Below are 23,346 nucleotides of genomic sequence, written 5' to 3'. Positions count from 1 at the left end.
CAGGGTCTGGCTCAGAGCTTTCCTGATGGACTCCTGATAATCACATGAGGCAGCCCTGACCCACAGGCCCATGGGCCCTCAACCTGCTGGGCGAGCCAGGCTGTCTTTGCCATCCCCACTCCCCCAGAGCTCCTGCACTGTCTTTCCCAACTCTTGGGCTCCCAGAGGAGATTTGGGGTGTCTTCCCTGCCCCCCAGACCCTGTGGTACACCCAATTTCTTGGGAATCCTCATTCCAGGCCTGGAGAAGCCCTGATTTTTGTCCTACCACCCACCCCAGCCTCTGACAGTCCCCACACCCTTCCACCCCCTACCCAGGTACCTGACAGAGTTTGTGGACTTGGGCAACATCTCAGCCTTGAGGACCTTCCGGGTGCTGCGGGCCCTCAAAACCATCACGGTCATCCCAGGTACTGGGAAGGTGCAGGGACCCTCTGCCTGAGCCGAGAGACCCCCGTACCATGCGCAGGCCTGGAACCTGACTCAGTGTCACAACACTCCCAGGCTGGTGTTTTTGTAGAACTCACAGCAAAGCCAGGATACAGAGGGGCCCATGTGACCAGAGGGCAGAAGGAGTTCTACTTGGAAGGATAGGCATTTGAGAGGCAGCATGGCAAGGTTGTTAAGAGCACAGACTCAGCTGGGTACGGTGGCTCATGCCTGTAATCCCAGCACTTTGGGAGGCTGAGGCGGGTGGATCAACTAAGGTCAGGAGTTTGAGACCAGCCTGGCCAACAAAGCAAAACCCTGTCTCTACTAAAAATACAAAAATTAGCCTGGCATGGTGGTGTGCACCTGTAGTCCCATCTACTCAGGAGGCTGAGGCAGGAGGATCACTTGAACCTAGGGGACAGAGGTGGCAGTGAGCCAAAATCATGCCACTGCACTACAGCCTGGGCAACAGAGTGAGATTCCATCTCAAAAAAAAAAAAAAAAAGAAAGAAATTAGCTGGGCCTGGTTATGCTGTCCTATAGTCCCAGCTACTTGGGAGGCTGAGGCGGGAGGATAGTTTGAGCCCAGGAGATTGAGGCTGCCATGAGCTGTAGTCTTGCCACTGCACTCCAGCCTGGGAAAAAGAATAAGACTCTGTCTCAAAAAAAAAAAAAAAGCACAGATTCTGGAGCCTGACTGCCTGGTTTCAATTCTCACCTCTACTACTTCCTAACTTTAACTTTGGGCAAGTGCCTCACCCTGTCCATGTCTCAGTTTCCTTATCTGTAGAATATGGAGACTAATAGTACCACTCTTTAGATTGTTGTAAGGATTAAATGCCTTAATATCCGTAAGGCCCTCACAGCCCCTGACCCGTGGTTTGTGATATATATGCGTGTGCTCAATAAAATAAGCAGACCAAGCAGAGCAGAGAGAGACACAAAAGGACTCCATGAGGAAAGGTCAGAGCCCTGAGGGCTCAATTAGGAACACAGCAGGCACCTGCTGAGCAATAAGGCCAGGGCAATTCCAAAGTAATGCATCAAGAAGCATGTAATCAATAGAATCCGATCATTCAGACCCGCACAAAAGCATGTGGAGAAACTGGAGATTCTCTCCCAGTAAAGGAGAAAAAGAAAAAGGATAGAGATCAGGCTCTCAGAAGAGGGGAAACTGTTAAATCCTAATGTGAGAACGTACCTGAGGCCAGGTGTGGTGGCCCACGCCTGTAATCCCAGCACTTTGGGAGGCCAAGACGGGTGAATCACTTGAGGTCAGGACTTTGAGACCAGCCTGGCCAACATGGTGAAACCCCGTCTCTACTAAAAATACAAAAATAAGCTGGGCATCGTGGCACGTGCCTGTAATCCCAGTTACCTGGGAGGTTGAGGCAGGAGAATTGCTTGAATCAAAGAGGCGGAGGTTGCAGTGACCCGAGATCACACCACTGCACTCCAGCCTGGGCAACAGAGCAAGACTCTATGTCAAAAAAAGAAAGAAAGAAAGAGAGAAAGAGAGAAAGAGAGAAAGAGAGAAAGGGAAGGAAGGGAAGGAAGGGAAGGAAGGGAAGGAAGGGAAGGAAGGGAAAAAGAAAAAGAAAAGAAAGAAAGCATCTGAGCTCTCTTCTAGTCTAAGGCCCTCTGACTGCAGCCGAGGAAGGTGTCAGACCCACGAGAGGAAGCATTTCCAAAATTCCACACTGTACATTGGCCACTGAGCAAGACGGCGTTGCCTTTCCTCTGTGCCAGCTGCTGGCATCCTCGGGGCGCAGGAGAGCTTTTATAAGGAGGCTGCCAAGCATTTGTTTTCCATATCAGGATAAGAAAAGGAAATGAAGTCATATTAACGCAAGAGGCACTATGATTAGGCCCAAGGAAGAAGTTATGGCTCTTCCATAGGTGATGGGAATCTGCGCTGGGATTCTTTCAGCATCGTTTATGCCTTTGTCTGTCTAAAGAATATAATGATGTTTCAAGGTCAGTCTAGAGGTTCTGCTGTTCCTCGGATGTTACTAGGCATTTTAAGGAAAAGGGTTCTATGGTCAAATATGTTAAGGATACGTGAGATTAAAGTTTTTGTTTAATAGGCCGGGCGAGGTGGCTCATGCCTGTAATCCCAGCACTTTGGGAGGCTGAGGCAGGCTGATTACTGGAGGCCAGGACTTCGAGACCAGCCTGTCCAACATAGTGAAACCTCATCCCTACTAAAAATACAAAAAATCCAAAAAACGAACTGGGTGTGGTGGCACACACCTGTAATCCCAGCTACTTGGGAGGCTGAGGCAGGAGAATCACTTGAACCCAGGAGGCAGAGATTGCAGTGAGCCAAGATCGTGCCACTGCATTCCAGCCTGGGTAACAGAACGAGACTCTGTCTCTAACTAAATAAATAAACACAAATAAAGGTTTTGTTTATTTCTGCAGGACTTTTCAGAACCTTTGATAGGATCATCTACATAATGACTCTCCAAGAGCAGAATCTAGAGCGCAGCTTTTCCCAAACATTATCAACCCCCTGCTTTTTAAGGGTGCAGCATGGGAGATTAGTGTTCTGTTGAACACACTTTGAGAGCGTTAACCTAGTGACATGTATTAAGCTCCACTCTATGCCTTTGTTTGCTCTATAGGTCAGGCAACAGCCCATTAGGTCTTTATAGTTCCTTCTCCTAGTGGCTGAGCATCTGTGGCCATTTGAAGGCTCCAGATTGAGGATGTGATCAGAGAAGGGTGGGGTTAATTTCAGAAGGCTTCAGGGAAGTAGTGGTGCTCAGTAAGTCAAGCCTTGAAGATGGAGTAGGAAAAAGCTTGGTGGTGGAGGCTGGGGGGCTCTGTTATCACCCTGCACTGCCCCCTGCCATTATCCTTGCCCTCTCTGCGGTCAGGGCTAAAGACGATTGTGGGGGCCCTGATCCAGTCGGTGAAAAAGCTGTCAGATGTGATGATCCTCACTGTCTTCTGCCTGAGCGTCTTTGCGCTGGTGGGACTGCAGCTCTTCATGGGAAACCTGAGGCAGAAGTGTGTGCGCTGGCCCCCGCCGTTCAACGACACCAACACCACGTGGTACAGTAATGACACGTGGTACGGCAATGACACATGGTATGGCAATGAGATGTGGTATGGCAATGACTCATGGTATGCCAACGACACGTGGAACAGCCATGCAAGCTGGGCCACCAACGATACCTTTGACTGGGACGCCTACATCAATGATGAAGGTAAGAATGGAAGGTGGACAGGCAAAGGGGATCCTGTCCCAGTCCCTAGGGTACCCTCTGTTCCCACATTTTCTTTCTTTTTTTTTTTTTTGAGACAGAGTCTCACTCCGTCACCCAGGCTGGAGTGCAATGGCGCCATCTCAGCTCGCTGCAACCTCCACCTCCTGGCTTCAAGCGATTCTCCTGCCTCGGCCTCCCAAGTAGCTAGGATTACAGGCATGTGCCACCAGGCCCAGCTAATTTTTTAATTTTTAGTAAAGATAGGGTTATATCATGTTGGCTAGGCTGGTCTCGAACTCCTGACCTCGTGTGATCCTCCCACCTCAGCCTCCCAAAGTGCTGGGATTACAGACGTGAGCCACCGCACCCCACCCTGCCTTCACTTCTTAACGAGACAAATAGGCTGGCGAGGACCTGAGCTTAAATCCAGCACTTCGCAGCCTGTGTCACCTCTGACTAGTCACTTGATCTCCCTAGCCCTCTGAATCCTCACCTATAAAATCAAGATAACAATCCCTTCCTCAAAGGGTTAGTGCAACAACAAATGGCAAACTGTTTTAAAAACCCTAAAGTGCCAGGCATGGTGGTTCATGCCTGTAATCCCAGCACTTTGGGAGGGCGAGGCAGGCAGATCACCTGAGGTCAGGAGTTCCAGATCAGCCTGACCAACGTGGTGAAACTCCGTCTCTACCAAAAATACAAAAATTAGCTGGGCATAGTGCCTGTAATCCCAGCTACTCGGGAGGCTGAGGCAGGAGAATAGCTTGGAACCTGGCAGACGGAGGTTGCAGTGAACCGAGATCACGCCATTGCACTCCAGCCTGGGCAACAAGAGTGAAACTCGGTCTCAAAAAAAAAAAAGAAGAAAGAAAAGAAAAAGAAAAATCCTGAAACTCTCACTATACAAAGCAAGTCTATAGTTCCTACTCCCTAACCTGTGCACCCCCTGTCCTCCTTCATCACACCACATGCTCACACCCTGGCAGGGTCACCGTCACATACCCACACACCCACATCCTATTCACATATGCATCTTCACAGGCACACATGCCAGAAACACACACTTTCTCACACAGCCACTGTTAGTCTACATAGTGCCTTCTTGCAGATTAGGAAAAGATACCCCTTCTCACCCTGGCACCTGGATTCCAGCCCCCACACACCCTTCACTCAGGTGCCCTGCAAAGGTACACAGTAGCCCCATGCACACATGTACACGTTCCCTGTCTGTGCTGCTGCTGCGTTCTGACTTTTCGCCCACACTGGGCACTGGGCTGACAGTGCTTGCAGCTGAGCTCCCTGCCAAGTCCCTACCCAGAGACCTTGGAACTTGGAGCTGTCCTTAAAGGATGGGGAAGAGGCAGCCAGGGAACATCCATTTGGTTTATGTGGTACACGCAGACCTGTCCACAGGTGTGCAATGGGCTCAGGTGCTCACACTGTGTCCATGTGGGTGACTTGCCTCCTCTGTGGCCTCTGACTCCCAAAGGGAACTTCTACTTCCTGGAGGGCTCCAGCGATGCCCTACTCTGTGGGAACAGCAGTGATGCTGGGTGAGTGATGCTAAGGGATGCAGAAAATGCGCCCCAGGGGTCTTGGAAGGTGGGAGCTGATTGAGACAAGGACCTGGGGTGGATGGGAGTGCAGGGAAACCTATGGGTATGGATGGAATACTTTTCTGTTTGGGGGACACAGGCAGAACTGACAGATTTTCTTTCCCTTGGGGCCCCCATCTGTCCCCAGCTGGAGTGCTCCTCCCACCCTAAACCTAGCCCCCTGTCCTATCCCTAGGCACTGCCCCGAGGGTTATGAGTGCATCAAGACCGGGCGGAACCCCAACTATGGCTACACCAGCTACGACACCTTCAGCTGGGCCTTCCTGGCTCTCTTCCGCCTCATGACACAGGACTATTGGGAGAACCTCTTCCAGCTGGTACAACTGCCCCAACCCTGCCTCCCAACCCTACAGCCACTCCCCCCCCATCCCTGCAGCCTCTTCAGTGCCTGATGGGGCCTACCGCAGGATGGCCAACCCCTCAACTGGGCCATCTCCTCATGGACTCCCACAGTGCCTTTATAGGAGCTTGCGCTCTCTGAAACTGGACACCTGCTCCGAGCCAAGCCATGGCTTTAATTTTTTCCACACCTTGGTTTTCAGAGACGAGGTCTGGGCCTAGCACAGGCACAAGCCCAGGAACCCTTAGGCCTCACAAGAATCAGTAGGGCAGCTTAGAAATTCAGTGCTGCCTGCCAGGCGCGGGGGCTCACGCCTGAATCCCAGCATTTGGGGAGGCGGAGGTGGATCACGAGGTCAGGAGTTCGAGACCAGCCTGGCCAACATAGTGAAACCCCCGTCTCTACTAAAAATACAAAAATGAGCTGAGTATGGTGGCACGCACCTATGGTCCCAGCTCCTCAGGAGGCTGAGCAGGGAGAATTGCTTGAACCCGGGAGGTGGAGGTGGCAGTGAGCTGAGACCATGCCACTGCACTCCAGCCTGGGTGACAGAGTGAGACTCCATCTCAAAAAAAAGAAAGAAAGAAATTCAGTGCTCCCCATATTTTATTTGGCTTCTGCTGTTTGCGGGGAAGGTAGGCTAAGTCTGGAAGGACAGTGCCTTCTGATGCCTGATAATGTTTCTAACATTGATGGTGTTGATAACAATAACAAAAATAATAACAGCTACTGGCCAGGTGCAGTGGCTCATGCCTGTAATCCTAGCACACTGGGAGGCTGAGGCAGGCAGATCACTTGAGGTCAGAAGTTTGAGACCAGCCTGGCCAACATGGCAAAACTCATCTCTACAAAAAATGCAAAATTAGCCGGGTTTGGTGGCAAACACTTGTAATTCCAGCTATGCAGGAGACTGAGGAAGGAGAATCACTTCAACCTGGGAGGTGGAGGTTGCAGTGAGCCGAGATCGCACCACTGCACTCCAGCCTGGGCAACAGAGCGAGACTATGTCTAAAAAAAAAAAATTGATTAAACAATAATAATAATAGCTATTATTTGTTGAGTTCTTACTAGGTGCCAGGCACTGTGGCAAAGCTAGAATTTAAGCTGACCCCAAACCCATGTTCACCAATTTTCTGTCCTGGCTGTCTGATATCAGGATGCCTGGCTTTTGTCCTCCTCCAAGCCAGAAGACCAAAAACCCCTGAGTCCCAAGTAGATATTTCGAAGTTCCCCAGAACATGGCTCAGCATGCCAGTGACAGCCATCAATTCTCCAGGCTCTGTGAGGGAGGGGCTCTGCTTACCCATCTGGGCAATGGATGTATGGAAAGGGGCAGTGGGTCAAAGGAGGTGGATGTCATAGGACCCCTCCACTCCCTCTCCCTCTGCTCCCAGACCCTTCGAGCAGCTGGCAAGACCTACATGATCTTCTTCGTGGTCATCATCTTCCTGGGCTCCTTCTACCTCATCAATCTGATCCTGGCCGTGGTAGCCATGGCGTATGCCGAGCAGAACGAGGCCACCCTGGCCGAGGATAAGGAGAAAGAGGAGGAGTTTCAGCAGATGCTCGAGAAGTTCAAAAAGCACCAGGAGGAGCTGGAGAAGGTCTGGACTCAGGGAAGGGAGATCGAGGACCCAGGGCTCTACCTTCCCTCAGCCGGGGCTGCCACTGGCTTCTCCCTGGGGGGCTGAGGGTGAGGGAGGGCACCGGGGTAGGGGTTTTGAGGCAGAAGAAGCAGAAGGCCCTGGGCTGGGAGTTTTGCTGGTGGCAGGGAGGTGGGGGGATCCAAGCAGTAGAAAAAGCATTTCTCTGCTCTGTGCCTCAGTTTCCCTGTCTATAACAAGGAATCTGGAGTAGCTAAACTTGAAATATTCTTCCAGCTCAAATATTTCTGGTTTTGTGTTGCTTTCTGGGTATTGGAAGAGTCCATACTGAGGGAGGGGTAGGTCCCGAGGAAGCCCCAGGGAGTGGCTGACCATTTTCTCATTCTGTCAACAAGTGGAGGGTTAGTAGGAGCATCAGAGTCAAGGGTCTTCAGGGCAGAGGGTCCTCAGTCACTTTGGTTCCTACCCTGTCACCCCCACCACCACGGAGGTTGGTCCCTCCCCCACCTGCACTAAGTTTGACATAGGCCAGGAAGAGGGGCTGCCACCCTGAAGGACTCTGGAAGAAGCTCTGAGGGTCGATTAGTCCCTCCCTCTGGCTCAGAGCTGGACTTCCTGCCCGTCACTCTTGCTGGTCTACAGGCCAAGGCCGCCCAAGCTCTGGAAGGTGGGGAGGCAGATGGGGACCCAGCCCATGGCAAAGACTGCAATGGCAGCCTGGACGCATCGCCAGGGCAGAAGGGAGCCCCAAGGCAGAGCGGCAGCGGAGACAGCAGCATCTCTGATGCCATGGAAGGTGAGTGCCTTGTGCCCCCTGCCCACTTAGGTAGGGTGGAGCCTGGCTGGACTGGATTCAGGAGGACAGGGATGCCATGGAAAGTGAGTGCCCTGTGCCCCCTCTACCCATTCAGGCCCCTGAGGTCAGGGTGGGGCCTGCCTGGACCAGCTTCAGGACAGTAACTTAATATTGGCGTAGAAGAAACGGCTGTGATAAATATAGTCCTGTCTTAACCTGGCCCAGTTCTAGCTGCAAGGCCAGGCTGCTGTGGGAACTGGGGACTTCCGGGAGGGCCTTGGGGGCTGCCCAATGGGAAGCACAGGCTAATAATACTAACCAGAAGGCCCAATGTTCCGGAAATTGGACATCCTGCTCCTCAAGTGTTCTCTGGGTAAAAGTTAAAGGCCGAAAGTCAAATTCTGCCCAAGAAGAGTGATAGACTCCCCAGTCCCTGTGTCACTTGCCGAATCTCGGAAGAATAAGGATGTTGTGATGAGAGAGGGTGAATAGACACAACACAACAGATAGATGGATAGATGGACGGACAGACAGACGGATGGATGGATGGATGGATGGATGGATGGATGGATGGATGGATGGATAGATGGATGGATGGTTGGATGGATGGATGGATGGATGGATGGATGGATGGATGGATGGATGGATGGACGGATGGATGGGTGGGCGGATGGATGGATGGATGGATGAGAGGGAGGGAAGTGAGGAGGCAGGAGGGAAGGAGGAAGCACAGGAAAGAGGGACAATAGAATAAAGGAATTCTGACGCAGAGAGATCTGGTTCCCTCCTCAGGTCAGCTTGCCTTGCGCCAGGGAGTTGGGGGCCTGCAAGATTTTGCAGATCTCTAGAGGTCACCATGTCACCTGACCTTGTATGACAGGTATCCAGGTGCCCATATGCCCTGCCAGAGGGTGCCCAGGGAATGCTGGGGGAGGAGGCCTCTCCACCCTGCCGTTCGCGGGACCACTGTGAGAAGTTTTGGGCCTTAGACACTGTTTGGGCACCTGCAGAAGCACAGGGTAGGGGTGGAGGTGCAGACTGAGGAGGCTTTGAGTGAGACTCAGTGTGCTAATTGCTGGGTGTGGGGGGAGATTCAGCCACCCTCCCCGGTATGAACCCAGGGTCTCCATGGGGCTGCCACCCACTCCAGTCCCTTTTCTTCTGTCTTTGAAATGGGAGGCACGGATTATATTTACCTGGAGGCACTGATTATATTTACCTGCCGTGATGAGTAAGTGAGATCATGCCTGGGCCAAGGACACTCCGCATGTGTCCCCACCGTGCCCCAGATTTCCACACAGCCAGACAGCCTGCCAACGCCAGGAGGAGGAGGAGCAGCTTCGTCCCACGGTCCTTACAAAGCACTCATGGCTTTGGGGTGGCAAGAACAGGGGATGTTTCTTGAAGGACACTCTGGTGGGAAAGGATGGACCAGCTGGGGACACTTTGGAGGGGCCGGTATTACTGACAGTGCATCCCCAAGGGATCTGTCTGCACAGAGTGGCACCAGCCAGCAGCTCGTGGGGCTGGAACCCAAGCCCCTGCAGTGGCCTCCCACCTGCCCCTGGGAACTCAGATCCAGACAGATTAGGGCATCTCACAGGCCAGGCTCAGAGCCCTGGGCCTCTGGCAGCGGGTGGGCGTCCTGTCCCCCTCCCTGAGGGGTGGGGCTTTGTGGGGTGAGCCAAGAGGGCGGGGCTTGAGGCAGGGCATTGAAAGGCGGGGCTTGGGGAAAGGTTTGCTGAGCAGGTGGGCTTGTGAGTTACTGCACTATGGGGCGGGGCTTCGGGAGGAGGTGGGGCTTCCTCAGGAGTGGCGAATGTGGGCGGGGTTTAGAGGGGCCAGACAAGAGGATGCGCTGTGTGAGGCGGAGAAACTTGGAGTCGGGGGTGGGGCTTTGAGGAGGCGGGGCTTTGTGGGCGGAGCCGTGGGCGGAGTTTAGAGAGGTGTGTCCGGAGGGTGATGCAGTGAGTGATGGTGGAGCTTGAAGTAGGGGGCTGGGCTCTGAGGACGCGGGGGTTCCAGGGGTGGGGCTGTAGGCGGGGGTTAGAGGGCGGGGTCTGGAGGGTGCTCACTGAGGAGCTTGGAGCTCAGAGGGCGGGGCTTTGGGGTGAAGCCATGTGGGGCGGAGGTTACAGGGAGGTGACAGTAGGGGTGACACAAGAGGCGGTGGAACTTGGAATAGGCCTTGCTAGAGGGTTGAGATGTGGAGCGCTAAGGGGCGGGGCTTGGTAGGTGGAACCGGGGCACGCGAGGGGAGAATCCTCACTAGGTACCTGCTACCACCCCTCTCCCAGAACTGGAAGAGGCCCACCAGAAGTGCCCACCATGGTGGTACAAGTGCGCCCACAAAGTGCTCATATGGGACTGCTGCGCCCCGTGGATGAAGTTCAAGAACATCATCCACCTGATCGTCATGGACCCGTTCGTGGACCTGGGCATCACCATCTGCATCGTGCTCAACACCTTCTTCATGGCCATGGAACATTACCCCATGACGGAGCACTTTGACCACGTGCTCACTGTGGGCAACCTGGTAGGGAGGGGCGGGGGAGAGGAATCATTCATAGGCAGGATGGGAGGGGGTGGGGCCCAGTGGAGCTTTCTGGCTGTGTGGAAATATGGGGCATGGTGGAGGACACATACGAACAGCTGGGATGATTTTCCCAGCATATGGGGGGCATTAGTTAATGTGGGGGGGTACTTGGGGTGATCTGTGGCACACAGAACTGGGGTTTCAGGACATTTGGGGGCAGGGAGATGGGGGCGAGGCGCTGGGCTTCTTAAGGTTGGATTATGGGGGATCTGGGATCCAGACCATGCCCTGGAAGCAGGGGTAAGGAAATGGGAGTGTGGAGATAGGGTTGAAGGGGCTAGCTGACAAGTCTGTCCACTTCCAGAAGTTGTCATGGGCCTGAAAGGAGGCAAGGGATCTGGCAATGGGACCAGTGGGCTCCAGGGCCTACTCCCCCAGCCCTCACCTATTTCTCCAGCGTGGGGCCAGGCTTCTCCTCTCTCCAGCCCTTTCCTGCTCCACTATTGTTGACACCGCTGATCCACCCGCTTATCCAGGCCCATTAGGAGCATTATCACCTCATTGCCAGCCCCAGAGGAGCCTGACAAAGGGAAAAGCCGCCTCCTCCTCTAGCCCTGCCCCACCCTTCCCAATTCTCTTTGCAATTTTTCCGGGACGGCAAATGGGCGAGATGCTCCCCAACCCTGAAGGTTAAGGGAAGCCAGGGAGAGTTAAGATTTGGGGTCTGGGACAGAACTGGGGCTGGGTGGGTGGCACAAGCATCAAACCCTGGGCTCCCCAGCCTTCAAGGCAGGCACCTCTGTCCCATAGAGGTGCCGAGGCAGCCGTGGCCAGGCCAGGCTGGAGGGGCAAGGGCATGCTCTGGACTCATGGCACAGCTGCTGGGATGTGCGTGATGGATCGGGTCCGCCTGCGTGCCCAGCCCCTGCCCACACTATGCTGCTGTCTTGGCACCTGCTGTGGCCAGGAACAGCCTCTGGGAGGGGCTCAGCATGTGCCTGGGCAGGCTGTGGACCCAGGGCAGCTGGTGCCCGGCAGGAGGGGAGCCGTGCCCAGGGAGCTTTCAGGGACTGTGCAATCCTCAGACCCCATGTCCAGGGTTGGCAGGGGCAGCTCTGGTCGTCTTCTCATTGATTTTGCTCCTTTTAGTCCCTGCCCTAGACCTTTGAGTCTGCCAAGATTTTCAGGATCCTGGGACTGGTCCCTGTGGACAGGCTGTAGGCATAGAGGCAGGATGCTGAACTGAGCACCTGAGGCTTGAGATGTGGCTCGTTCCCATGTGGGTGCTGTGATGCCAGCTAGCTGCCCAGCTAGCTGAGCCTCAACTGCTCATGCATGGAATGTGTGTGAGAATCCCTCCCAATGTTGTAGAGATCAGGATGCCAATGAGGTCACAAAGTGAACCACAGAGCGCCCTGCAAATGTTGAATATTATGACAAGGTTGGGACTCCAAATAGTGAATTGCCTTGCCCACTGTCACGAGGCCAGAAATGGATGGGAACGGGTTTCAGAGTTGTACCCACCTCAGCCCTATGGCTTGACCTTTGCCTCCATCACTCACTTATACACACATGGGCCATGCGTGCCACTCCTGCTCCTCTCAGGGCTCTGGACCCCTTCCCCTCAGCCCCCGCAGCCTCTGCCAGAAGGTGGGAGTTGGGTGGGAGACTCCCAGGGCCCTGGGCTCCCCGAGGCTCTGTGACAGGGCCTCATCCCACTCCCTAGGTCTTCACAGGCATCTTCACAGCAGAGATGGTTCTGAAGCTGATCGCAATGGACCCCTATGAGTATTTCCAGCAGGGCTGGAATATCTTCGACAGCATCATCGTCACCCTCAGCCTGGTAGAGCTAGGCCTGGCCAACGTACAGGGACTGTCTGTGCTCCGCTCCTTCCGTCTGGTACTCGAAAGCCCTGGGGCCAGGGGCTGGGATGGGGCTGGGCTGAGGAGACTAAGGAGGGTGGGCACAGGGATGGGAGGAGAAACCCCAGGAAGCCAGAGGGCTGAAAACGAGGTCCCCTCTGCCTTGTGCACACCTGTTACCTATCAGAAGCTTTCTTACCTGTAAAACAGGGAAAAGAAGAGCCCTGTCTTCTTTCGTAGGGCTGCTGGGGGGACCAAAGTGACCTCTGTCACATTGCCAGCCCCAGAGGAGCCTGACAAAGGGAAAAGCCACCTCCTCCTCCAGCCCTGCCCCACCCTTCCCAATTCCCTTTGCAATTTTTCCGGGACGACAAATGGGCAAGATGCTCCCCAACACTGTGTTTGATTCCTTAATGACCTTAAGCAGCAGTGGAGCAGGAACTCCAGCCCTATACTACAGACCTGAAAGTGGAGGTTCTGGAAGTTCATTAGGTGTAGGATTGGAACCTCTGAATTTGTCTTTCCACCACCCCATAAGGAGCACTATTATTCTTTTTAAAACTGTATCGGTTGGACATGGTGGCTCACGCCTAATCCCAACACTTTGGGAAGCCAAGGCGGGTGGATCACCTGAGGTCAGGAGTTCAAGACCAGCCTGGCCAACATGGTGAAACTCCATCTCTACTAAAAACACAAAAATTAGCTGGGCATGGTGGCGAGTGCCTGTAATTCCAGCCACTTAGGAGGCTGAGGCAGGAGAATTGCTTGAACCCGGGAGGCAGAGGTTGCAGCAAGCCGAGATCATGCCACAGCACTCCAGCCTAGGTGACAGATTGAGACTCTGTCTCAAAAAAAAAAAAAAAAAACCTTTATCAAGTGACCTTTTCATGCATGCACAAAAGTGTAGAGAAAGTATAATGAACCTCCATGTACCTATGTACCCAGCTTCAACAACTGTCAGCATTCTATAATTCCTGTTGCATCTGTTCCCCAATTTTTATTGTGAAAGCAAATCCCAACATATAATTTCACTTGTAAATACTTTGGTCTGTGTTTTTTTTTAGACAGGGCCTCTCTGTCACCCAGGCTGGAGTGCAGTGGCACAATCACTGCTCACTGCAGCCTTGACCTCCCCAGGCTCAGGTGATTCTCCCACCTCAGCCTCCTGCATAGCTGGGACCACCACATGGTGGCTCAGACCACCACGCCTAGCTAATTTTTTGTATTTTTTGTAGGACAGAGTTTCGCCATGTTGCCCAGGCTGGTCTCCAACTCCTAGGCTCAAGTGATGCACCTTCTTCGGCCTCCCAAAGTGCTGGGATTACAGGTGTGAGCCACTGCTCCCGGCCATAGTCTGTATCTTTAACAGATAAGGACTTGTTTTTTTCTTTTCTTTTCTTTTCTTTTCTTTTTTTGAAATGGATTCTCGCTCTGTAGCCCAGGCTGGAGTGCAGTGGCACAATCTTCGCTCACTGCAACCTCTGCCTCCCAGGTTGAAGCGATTCTCCTGCCTCAGCCTCCTGAGTAACTGGGATTACAGGCACCCGCCACCACACCCAGCTAATTTTTTGTATTTTTAGTAGAAACAGGATTTCACCCTATTGGTCAAGCTGGTTTCCAACTCCTGAGCTCAAGTGATCCGCCCGCCTCGGCTTCCCAAAGTGCTGGGATTACAGGCGTGAGCCACTGAGCCCTGCCCGAACTTGTTTTCTTTTTAACGCATGAAGGGCCTGAGGTGGTAAAATGAGTGTTCCCATTTAACAGAAGGGCAAACTGAGAACTCAGATCGTGCAGGGGGCTGGAGATTCAAGCTACTCGACACTGTTCTTTCTCCTAAGGCTGGGGCTGCCTTGGGTGGTGGTCCCTGGGCTTCATTCACCCTTGCCCTCCCCTGCCCGGCAGCTGCGGGTCTTCAAGCTGGCCAAGTCATGGCCGACGCTGAACATGCTCATCAAGATCATTGGCAACTCTGTGGGGGCGCTAGGCAACCTGACGCTGGTGCTGGCCATCATCGTGTTCATCTTCGCCGTGGTGGGCATGCAGCTGTTTGGCAAGAGCTACAAGGATTGCGTGTGCAAGATCGCCTTGGACTGCAGCCTGCCTCGCTGGCACATGTATGATTTCTTCCACTCCTTCCTCATCGTCTTCCGCATCCTGTGCGGGGAGTGGATCGAGACCATGTGGGACTGCATGGAGGTGGCTGGCCAAGCCATGTGCCTCACCGTCTTCCTCATGGTCATGGTCATCGGCAACCTCGTGGTGAGTGAGGCTGGCTGGGTGGCCCCTGCCCTCGCCCGGGAAGCATACAAGACGTGCCTGATGTTTCACTGTTTTCTATCTCCCCAACACATCCTCTCCAAAATGGCAATTTTATGTGGTTTAACCCAGTAGTTCTCAAATTTTAACCTGTGTAAGAATCACCTAGGAGTTACTTAAAACATAGATCCCTGGCCCCACCCCCAGAGTGTCTGATTCAGCGGCTCTGGGCCTAGGCCTGGGGATCTGTATTTCTGACAAGCTCTGAGGTGATGCTGATCAGTGGATGCTGATGCTGGTTCTGGGACCATGCTGTGAGTAGCACTGTTGGAACCTAGTGTTTTAAGTAAAGCAACATGATAATGAGTCAGACAGATCCACATTCCAGTCCCAGCTCCTTTGCCATCATCTGTGTGACCTTGAGCTAATTGCTGCTTTCTAGTCGGGCTGGGTTCTCTAACTGTCAGATAGAAGAAAAACAACAGGGACTTCATAGGGTCACTGAAAAGATGATGCCATAGTGTGTACAAAGGCACAGTGTTGTGGGGGAACCTGGGCCTCCTGGCCTCCTCCCACCCTCTTGACCTCCTCTGCTCCAGGGCCTACGGTCCAGGCTCCAAAAAAGAGAATCAGGCTGGATGTGGTGGCTCATGCCCATAGCCCCAGCACTTTAGAAGGCCGAGGCCAGGAGTTCAAGACCAGCCTGGGCAACATAGCAAGACACCTCATCTCTGCAAAAAATGGAAAAATGAAAAAAATTAGCTAGGCATGGTGGCACACACCAAACTCAGCTACTTGGGAGGCTGAGGCAGGAAGATGGTTTGAGCCCTGGACTTCAAAACTGTAGTGAGCTATGATCCCACCACTGTACTCCAGCCTGGGAGGCAGAGCAAGACCCCATCTCTAGAAAACATAAAAGAAACAGGTGAAGATATTGGGAAAATGCAGATGGCATAAACTGCATCTCTTCTGCCGCTTGCTGTGGCTCAGGACTTGGCATGCGGGGCTGGTGCAGAGGAAGGGGCCAGGAGGTGACAGCCAGGGTGTAGGGCCATGGTCCAGCTGGCCAGCATTTCTGTGGCTAGGGACCCTGCAGGTGACCCTGACTCCTCCCATTCTTGGGGTGGCAGTGGAGGTCACTCCTGCCAGAGCCCTACAATACTGTGCCCAGCTGCCCCCTGCAGTGGCTGGTGCTTCCCTGGGCAACAGGGACTGGGAAGACGCCTGTCCCCATGTTCCCCAAAGACCTATGGAATCCCTGAGCTGCAGGGACAGCGCTTCTCGGATATCGCTGATCTCCGGCTAGGGGCAGCACTCAGAGGGGGAAGGGGGTGTCACCTTGGCTGCAGAATAAGACCATGCTGCAGCTACAGAAGAGAACCCAGGCCTCCTGTCCCTGAAAGGAGGGTCTTAGGGAGTGGGGAGAGAGAGGGAAGGTGCCTGGGCCCAACTTCGGGGCAAGATTGGGGATGGGGACAGCAGATCCTGAGTAGGAGTTTGTGGATGTAAGTCTAAGGACTTGGGGGTGACTGAGTCTTCAGGGGGTTGCTGTTTCTATGTGCGGAAACTCAAAAACGTTTTAAGCCCCCACTTTGCCACTCACTGACTGGGAAACCTTGAGCCCGTTATTTAACCCTTTGGGCCTTAGTTTTCCTATCTGGAAAATGGGGATGATAATGGGGATGACTCTTTCACTGGGTGGTTGCAAGGATTACGTGATGCATGCGCTTACAAGTGCTTACCAAAGTGCCTGGCCACGTGGTTGGGGGTGCAGGTGTTACATGCATGGAGCAGGGCAGTGCTGGTTTATGTTCCTGCCACCAGGATGATGCTCCCGTATTGGCAGTGGGGGCCTACTGTGTGTCAGTCCCTGCCAAAGGGATTTACCGGCATTGTGCCTAATTCTCTCAGCCGCCCCATGAGACAGGAAATGTTATTTCCACGCCCTCGAGGAGGCACTGCCCAGAACCTCACAACTAGTGAGAAACAGAGCTGGTACTGGAACTGGGTCCGTATAACTCCAGTAACAATAACGTCAACAATAACAGTATCGTAATAATGATAACGTCAGCACCAGCTGAAGCATGGTGACAGCTGACATTTATTTAGCATTTACCTAGCATTCTGGGTGCTTCACGTGTATTCATTTCACCTCATCCTCACACCCACCTGTGAGGGCTGCGCTGGTTCATCTGTTTTATAGATGAGGAAACAGGCTCAGGGAGGTGAATCTGTTCCGTGTGTGGGACAGGAGCCCGCAGTCTGGCTGCAGAGTCTGGAACCAGTGCAGACCCTGCCTCTGTGTACCTGTCACCCCCATCACACAGACATGCGCACACACACACACACACACACACACACACACACACACCACTGACATCCTTTCCCAACCCAGCTTTGTAGCCCTCTCAGTTTGCTCAGAGGGAGTGGAGCGGCCCAGGGAGGTGGCACTGTCAGCTCCTTGGGCACTGTCCCCTCCCACCACCTCCCTAGGCTTCAGAGAAGCAGGTGTCTGCCAGAGGCCACCAGGGCACCCTGCCAGAGAGTGTGAGGACCCGCACCCCCTGTGCCCATGGCACTTGGTCACTTCCTGTGGGTAACTGTGAAGAAGAAGAAGAAGTGACTAGGTCACCAGTAACTCAAAGCACAGAACCCCCAGGGAAATTGATGTCGGCCCCCTCCCCTCCTCCCTTCCCCCCTGCCTGAGGCGGCTATTTCTGTCTTGGGCAGGAGCCGTGTGCAAACCCTGCTGATCCAGAGAGCAGCTAATTCCCATCTCAGATGTGTTTCTGGCAACTGGATCCCTCCCCCCGAGAGAGGGAGAAGAAAGACTGCATTTTGGTGGGGGGAAAAGGCAGAAAAGCCTCTAGGGGACATGGCAGGGAGGAACGGAGCCGTGGAAGTTCCCCCAGCACGTTCTTTCAAAGAGGGTTTTCAGATATTTTTTAAAGAGAGTATATTAATATGATTAACAGACTATAATCAACGGAATGTAGTGAAGACAATGACGAGAAGACCTTGGAGGAAGCTGGTGAGAGCCTGGAGTGAGACCCGCCGAGGAGTCGGCCAAGGGTGGCGGATCCGCAAGTGCAGGCTCCCCAACTCCCCGCGCCCTCTCACTCCCCCAGGCCTCCCAAGGAAGAACCTGGCTATGCTTCTGGCTGACAGGAGCCAGGACCCTCACCCCAGACAGGATTCCCCTTCCTCCCACTGCCCAGGGCCAGGCAGACTGGTAGAAGGAAGGGTGACCACATTAAAGACCTTCATGGCTGCCATTCACCTTGTAGTCTAAGTGAATAATGCCTTCTAAAGTTATACAATGACTAGAAGCTTGGTTCTAGTCCTGGCTATGCTCTGTGTCCTAGGGCAAGCCATGCCACCTCTCTGGGACTCAGTTTACTCATCTATAAAATGCTGAGCTGGCCTCAGAGTTCACCACACTCTTCCCTACACCTTGTATAGCTTGCTTGCTTGTTTTTCTTTTCTTTTTTTTTTTTTCCCCCCGAGGCAGGGTCTCGCTTTGTCACCCAGGCTGGAGTGCAGTGGTGCAATCTGGGCTTACTGCAACCTCTGCCTCCCAGGTTCAAGTGATTCTCCTGTCTCAGCCTCCCAAGTAGCTGGGATTATAGGTGTGTGCCACCACACCCAGCTAATTTTTGTATTTTTAGTACATGGTTTCACCATGTTGGCCAGGCTGGGGCACCTTGTATAGCTTTCTATTATTTCAAACATAATAACAGCCAACATGTGTTGAGTGCCTACTGTGTGCTCTACCTGTATTTATGGGTTTTCTTGCTTGTTTTTTGTTTGTTTGTTTTTTGTTTTGTTTTGTTTTGAGACGGAGTCTCACTCTGTCCCCGAGGCTGGAGTGCAATGGCGTGATCTCGGCTCACTGCAACCTCCGCCTCCTGGGTTCAAGCGATTCTCCTACCTCACTCAGCCTCCCAAGTAGCTAGGACTACAGGCGCATGCCACCACACCCAGCTAATTGTTTATATTTTTAGTAGAGACGGGGTTTCACCATGTTAGCCAGGATGGTCTCGATCCCCTGACCTCATGATCTGCCCGCCCCAGCCTCCCAAAGTGCTGGGATTATAGGCGTGAGCTGCCGTGCCGGGGCTTGTATTGATCTTTTAATCCTCACAACAATGGAAGGAACACTGGCATAATCTCCTTTTTACAGATGAGGAAACTGAGGCACAGCACAGTGAAGCAATTTGCCTCAGAGCACACACCTAATAAACTGGGGTTCAGAGCCCTGCAATATGGTTCCAAAAGCTGTGCACTCCAGTCTCTGCTGCCACCCAAACCCACAGTATTGCATGTGTCTGATCCGCTCTCTGTCTCTGCTGGGCTGTGAGCTCCCTGAGGCCATTCATGCAGTGACAGGGGCTCAGGAAATGTCCATCCACTGGAAAATAAAGTGGGTGGGGGTGCTGGGGGGGAAGAGCAGTAGTCTCCTAAGTCTCTTTCCTTAGGGATATGGGACAAGAACCACAATAGATGGAGTCGGAAACCCCTAGAGGAGAAAAGAGGGTAAATGGTAGGTCACATGTCCCTTCCAGAGTAGCAGGGGCCAGGTTTCTGCACACCAGGAGCGCGGGGTCTATAGTCCCACTTAACAGAGGAGGAGAAGAAGGCACAAAAGATAAAGGTTCCCAGTAAGTCCTGGAAGCTCGGTGACTTGAGCCCAGTTCTTTGTTCTGCATCCTCCAGAAGTGGAGGTAAAGGACAGTCATGGGCCAGGCATGGTGGTGACGCCTCTAATCCCAGCACATTGGGAGGCTGAGGCAGGCGGATCCCCTGAGGTCAGGAATTTGAGACCAGCCTGGGTAACATGTTGAAACCCCATCTCTACAAAAAATACAAAGATTAGCCAGGCATGGTGGCACTTGAACTTGGGAGGCGGAGGTTGCAGTGAGCCGAGGTAACGCCACAGCACTCCAGCCTGGAGTCTGGAGGCAACAGAGGGAGACTCCTCCATCTCAAAAAAAAAAAAAAAAAAAAGAACAGTCATGGAGAGAGTCCCTGTGCCCCTGCAGGCCTCCCTAAACCCTGCCTCTGCCCTGGGCAGCAGACTCCTCTCAGAAGCCCAAGACTCAGTTTCCCCAACTGCAGAAGGGATGATAATAAGCATCACCTCCACGGGCAGTTGTGAGCACCTCTTAGGTGGCATTTTAAATGCCCAACATGTGGTCGTTTGGATCTGTAGACCGAGGACCCCTGTGCTGGCTGAAGGTGGCACCCTCTGGGTCCCGGGGACTGATGTGAGGCTCCCCTTGACTCCATGCCCCAGGTCCTGAACCTGTTCCTGGCTCTGCTGCTGAGCTCCTTCAGCGCCGACAGTCTGGCAGCCTCGGATGAGGACGGTGAGATGAACAACCTGCAGATTGCCATCGGGCGCATCAAGTTGGGCATCAGCTTTGCCAAGGCCTTCCTCCTGGGGCTGCTGCATGGCAAGATCCTGAGCCCCAAGGACATCATGCTCAGCCTCGGGGAGCCTGTCGGGGCCGGGGAGGCTGGAGAGGCCGGGGAGACTGCCCCCGTGGATGAGAAGAAGGAGCCGCCCGAGGAGGACCTGAAGAAGGACAGTCACATCCTGAACCACATGAGCCTGGCTGATGACCCACCATCCAGCATCGAGCTGGACCACCTTAACTTCATCAACAACCCCTACCTGACCATACAGGTGCCCATCGCCTCTGAGGAGTCCGACCTGGAGATGCCCACCGAGGAGGAAACAGACACTTTCTCGGAGCCTGAGGATAGCAAGGTGAGCCAGGGCCGGGGCTCAGACAGACCCAGCTTCAAATTCTCCTGTGACCTGGAGCAAGTCCTAAGTCCTCTCTGAGCCTCCGTTTCTCCAGCTGTAAAATGGGGGTGGTGCCCTATGGCATTGTTGTGAACATTACGTGAGACGCTGTATGTAAAGCATGCAGTCAGTGCCCTGTGAGTGGCGGCTGTCACTATGGTTATTGGTGTGGTTTGATGATCAGCCCTGTCTGTCCGGAAACCCTGATTCTCTCGGTTCATGCCTGGACCAGAACAACACCTGGGTCCCTCTCACCAGCAGGTGGTGCCCTTGGACATGCTGCTCTTACCTGGGCACTGCAGCTCCAGGACCAGGACCAGGACCTGAGAGGCCTGTCTTACATGTTATCCTCTGGGCTTGAGGCCCCTTGCCCAGTCCTCACACTTACCCTCTATTTCTGTTTAGACCCCACCTGGGTCTGCTCCCAACTTCCCAGTGTGGGCCAAAGTGCCAGATCCAGGCAGGGGACTCAGGAGAGGAGCCGGGGCCAACGAGAGTTGGGGACAAGGAGGGCAGAAGCCTCGGGCAGGAACCCTGACCCCTCAACCATGCCGGGGGCATGCTGCTGTTCTCAGATGCCCCTCCCCACCCCCCACACTGCGAGGGCGAGGAAGGGAAAGGAACGTAGTGGTGGTCACCCCCAGCAGCTGGGGCTGAGGATGGGACCCTACCTGGGTCTTGAGCCCCCTCCCCCACTGTCCAGCTCTGGCAGGGAAAGGACTTGTATAGGCGCTAGGACGGGCACCCCTGCCCACCCCTACACCATCAGCCTGAGCCTAATGAACTTTGCCCGGAAAGTTTTTGACTCCTTATTCCCCCCAAATATGTGGCACGCTGGCTTACCAGGGGCCGAGTGCCTATGAGCTATAAATACCCAGGCAACTGTGGCACAGACCTCGGTATGAGGCACTCAGGTGGCAGGGGAGCTGGAAAGCACCAAAGTCCCAGGCTCCCCAGGGCCAGGGCCTGGGGACTTGTTCAAGGAGGGCGAGCACAGCTCCAAGGGGGATTTAGGGAGTTGGGTGCACATTCGGGGCAAGCAACTCAGTGGATGCCCTGGCTGACCTAACACTCTGTGCCTCAGTCTCCCTTTTTGTCAACTGAAAACAAGGACCCCCCCGCCACCACCATGGCGGTTTTCTGGTCACCACTCTGGATACAGAGCTGCCCCCCAAGTTGCCCTCTTCTTCCTTCTCTTCAGAAGCCCCACCCTCAGCCTTGAAGGGGTCCCCTGCAGGGTGGAGGCTGGGGCAGGGAAGCGGGCCTGGCCCAGCAGGAGGAGGTGGGAGGAGGCCTGGCCCGGCTGAAGCACCCGCCTCCCCCACTCCCGCTCCCAACACTGATCAGGTTCCCTTGGCATGGGATGGAGGCTTTGGCTGGGGAACATTTTCCACCCTTTCTGGATTCCTCAGCCAAACAGACCCTGGGGGTGGGAAAGCTCAGACGCTAGGGGCACCACACGCCCATGCTCTGAGGGCTGTGGCAGCCTGGCTCCATCCTGACCCCTTTTCATACCCCTGCCCCCTCAGAGCTACCTTCAGGCCCCCCACGCCTCCCAGACCCCCCACTCGGGCCAGGGTCCCCGCCTCCTCCCTCATCTGAGTCCTTCACATGCGTCCTCATGCCCTCACCATTCCTTTCCAGGCATCAGCCCCGCCCCACTCCTTATGTAAGTGCCATGCGGGCATGACCAGGGCCACCTATGTCCCCATGGGTCCTCGACCATCCAGGGCTGGATGAATGAATGAATGAATAAGTTTGCTCCTCCCTCTCTTCTTCCCTTCCCTTCTTGTCTTCCATCCTGCCCCATCTGGTGGGAGAATGAGGGGGTCTCTCAGGGACCCAGATGTCACGTGACCCTGTGACCTCTGCAGAAGCCGCCGCAGCCCCTCTATGATGGGAACTCCTCCGTCTGCAGCACAGCTGACTACAAGCCCCCCGAGGAGGACCCTGAGGAGCAGGCAGAGGAGAACCCCGAGGGGGAGCAGCCTGAGGAGTGCTTCACTGAGGGTGAGGGCACCCCCCACCTCGTCTGGGTGTCTCCCCCAGGCCTGTAGCCCTTGCAAGGGGCAGGCTACACCAGGGCCAAAAGCACACGAACCTGGGGCTGCCTGGTCATCCCCGTGCCTCACGCGTCTAGGGGTGGTGGCAGTACATGCCCAGAGCTGTGGCGCAAGATCCATGCAGAGCCCTTGGTGCAGACCTAGCTTGGAGCGAACGTGCAAGAGTGCGGGTGTCAGCTCCTGAGATCCTCCCCTCCATCTTCAGGGAGCAAGGCCTTCAGGACATGGCACTGGAGAAATGTCGTTGTCCATAGAGCTTGCTGGGCTGTGCAGGGTGGAGACTGCCTGGGCGAGGTGGGGAGTGGGGCAGCTGAGAGCACCAGCACCAGGGCTGGGGGCCAGGAGGCCTTTCCTCTGCAAGCCGTTGTCACATGCTGGATCCGGCTGTGGAGGGAGGCCCTGAGCCCCCCATGTCAGCCAGATGGAGCTGGGTGAGGGAGGAGGTGGGGGCCCCGCGTCTGGGAGCTGGAGAGAGGCATCCTGGGACGCCGTGGGAGGGTGCTGACTGTGCACCCCAAAGCAACCTCAGGCCCATGATGTGGTGCCTGTCCCCGTCCCCCATCAGCCTGTGTGCAGCGCTGGCCCTGCCTCTACGTGGACATCTCTCAGGGCCGCGGGAAGAAGTGGTGGACTCTGCGCAGGGCCTGCTTCAAGATCGTGGAGCACAATTGGTTCGAGACCTTCATTGTCTTCATGATCCTGCTCAGCAGCGGGGCTCTGGTAGGCACCACCTGGGAGCACGGGGCAGGGGCAGGGGCCAGGCCCACAGCAGGTCCTCCAGGAGCTCCCCATCTCCACACACAGAAAGGACCAT

At 54.5% G+C, this 23,346-nt stretch overlaps 1 protein-coding gene across 2 annotated transcripts in view; it reads left to right on the top strand.

The window, feature by feature from the left end:
* Window positions 1-23,346, top strand: part of SCN4A (sodium voltage-gated channel alpha subunit 4) — a 51,604-nt gene that overhangs the window by 17,836 nt on the left and 10,422 nt on the right. For both annotated transcript variants that reach the window (XR_010581937.2, XM_045375789.3), the window contains exons 6-17: window positions 318-409; window positions 3,314-3,646; window positions 5,136-5,199; window positions 5,438-5,579; window positions 6,997-7,206; window positions 7,849-8,002; window positions 10,300-10,538; window positions 12,265-12,438; window positions 14,304-14,660; window positions 19,954-20,430; window positions 22,344-22,479; window positions 23,098-23,252. Coding sequence is in view for 1 of the 2 variants with exons in the window: in XM_045375789.3 (XP_045231724.2) it covers window positions 318-409; window positions 3,314-3,646; window positions 5,136-5,199; window positions 5,438-5,579; window positions 6,997-7,206; window positions 7,849-8,002; window positions 10,300-10,538; window positions 12,265-12,438; window positions 14,304-14,660; window positions 19,954-20,430; window positions 22,344-22,479; window positions 23,098-23,252 (2,533 nt within the window). In the remaining variant the exon portion in view is untranslated. The remainder of the gene's footprint in view (window positions 1-317; window positions 410-3,313; window positions 3,647-5,135; window positions 5,200-5,437; window positions 5,580-6,996; window positions 7,207-7,848; window positions 8,003-10,299; window positions 10,539-12,264; window positions 12,439-14,303; window positions 14,661-19,953; window positions 20,431-22,343; window positions 22,480-23,097; window positions 23,253-23,346) is intronic.

This window comes from Macaca fascicularis, chromosome 16, assembly GCF_037993035.2.
Source record: "Macaca fascicularis isolate 582-1 chromosome 16, T2T-MFA8v1.1".
Lineage (NCBI taxonomy): Eukaryota > Metazoa > Chordata > Mammalia > Primates > Cercopithecidae > Macaca > Macaca fascicularis.
This window is presented reverse-complemented; position numbering and strand designations above follow the sequence as displayed.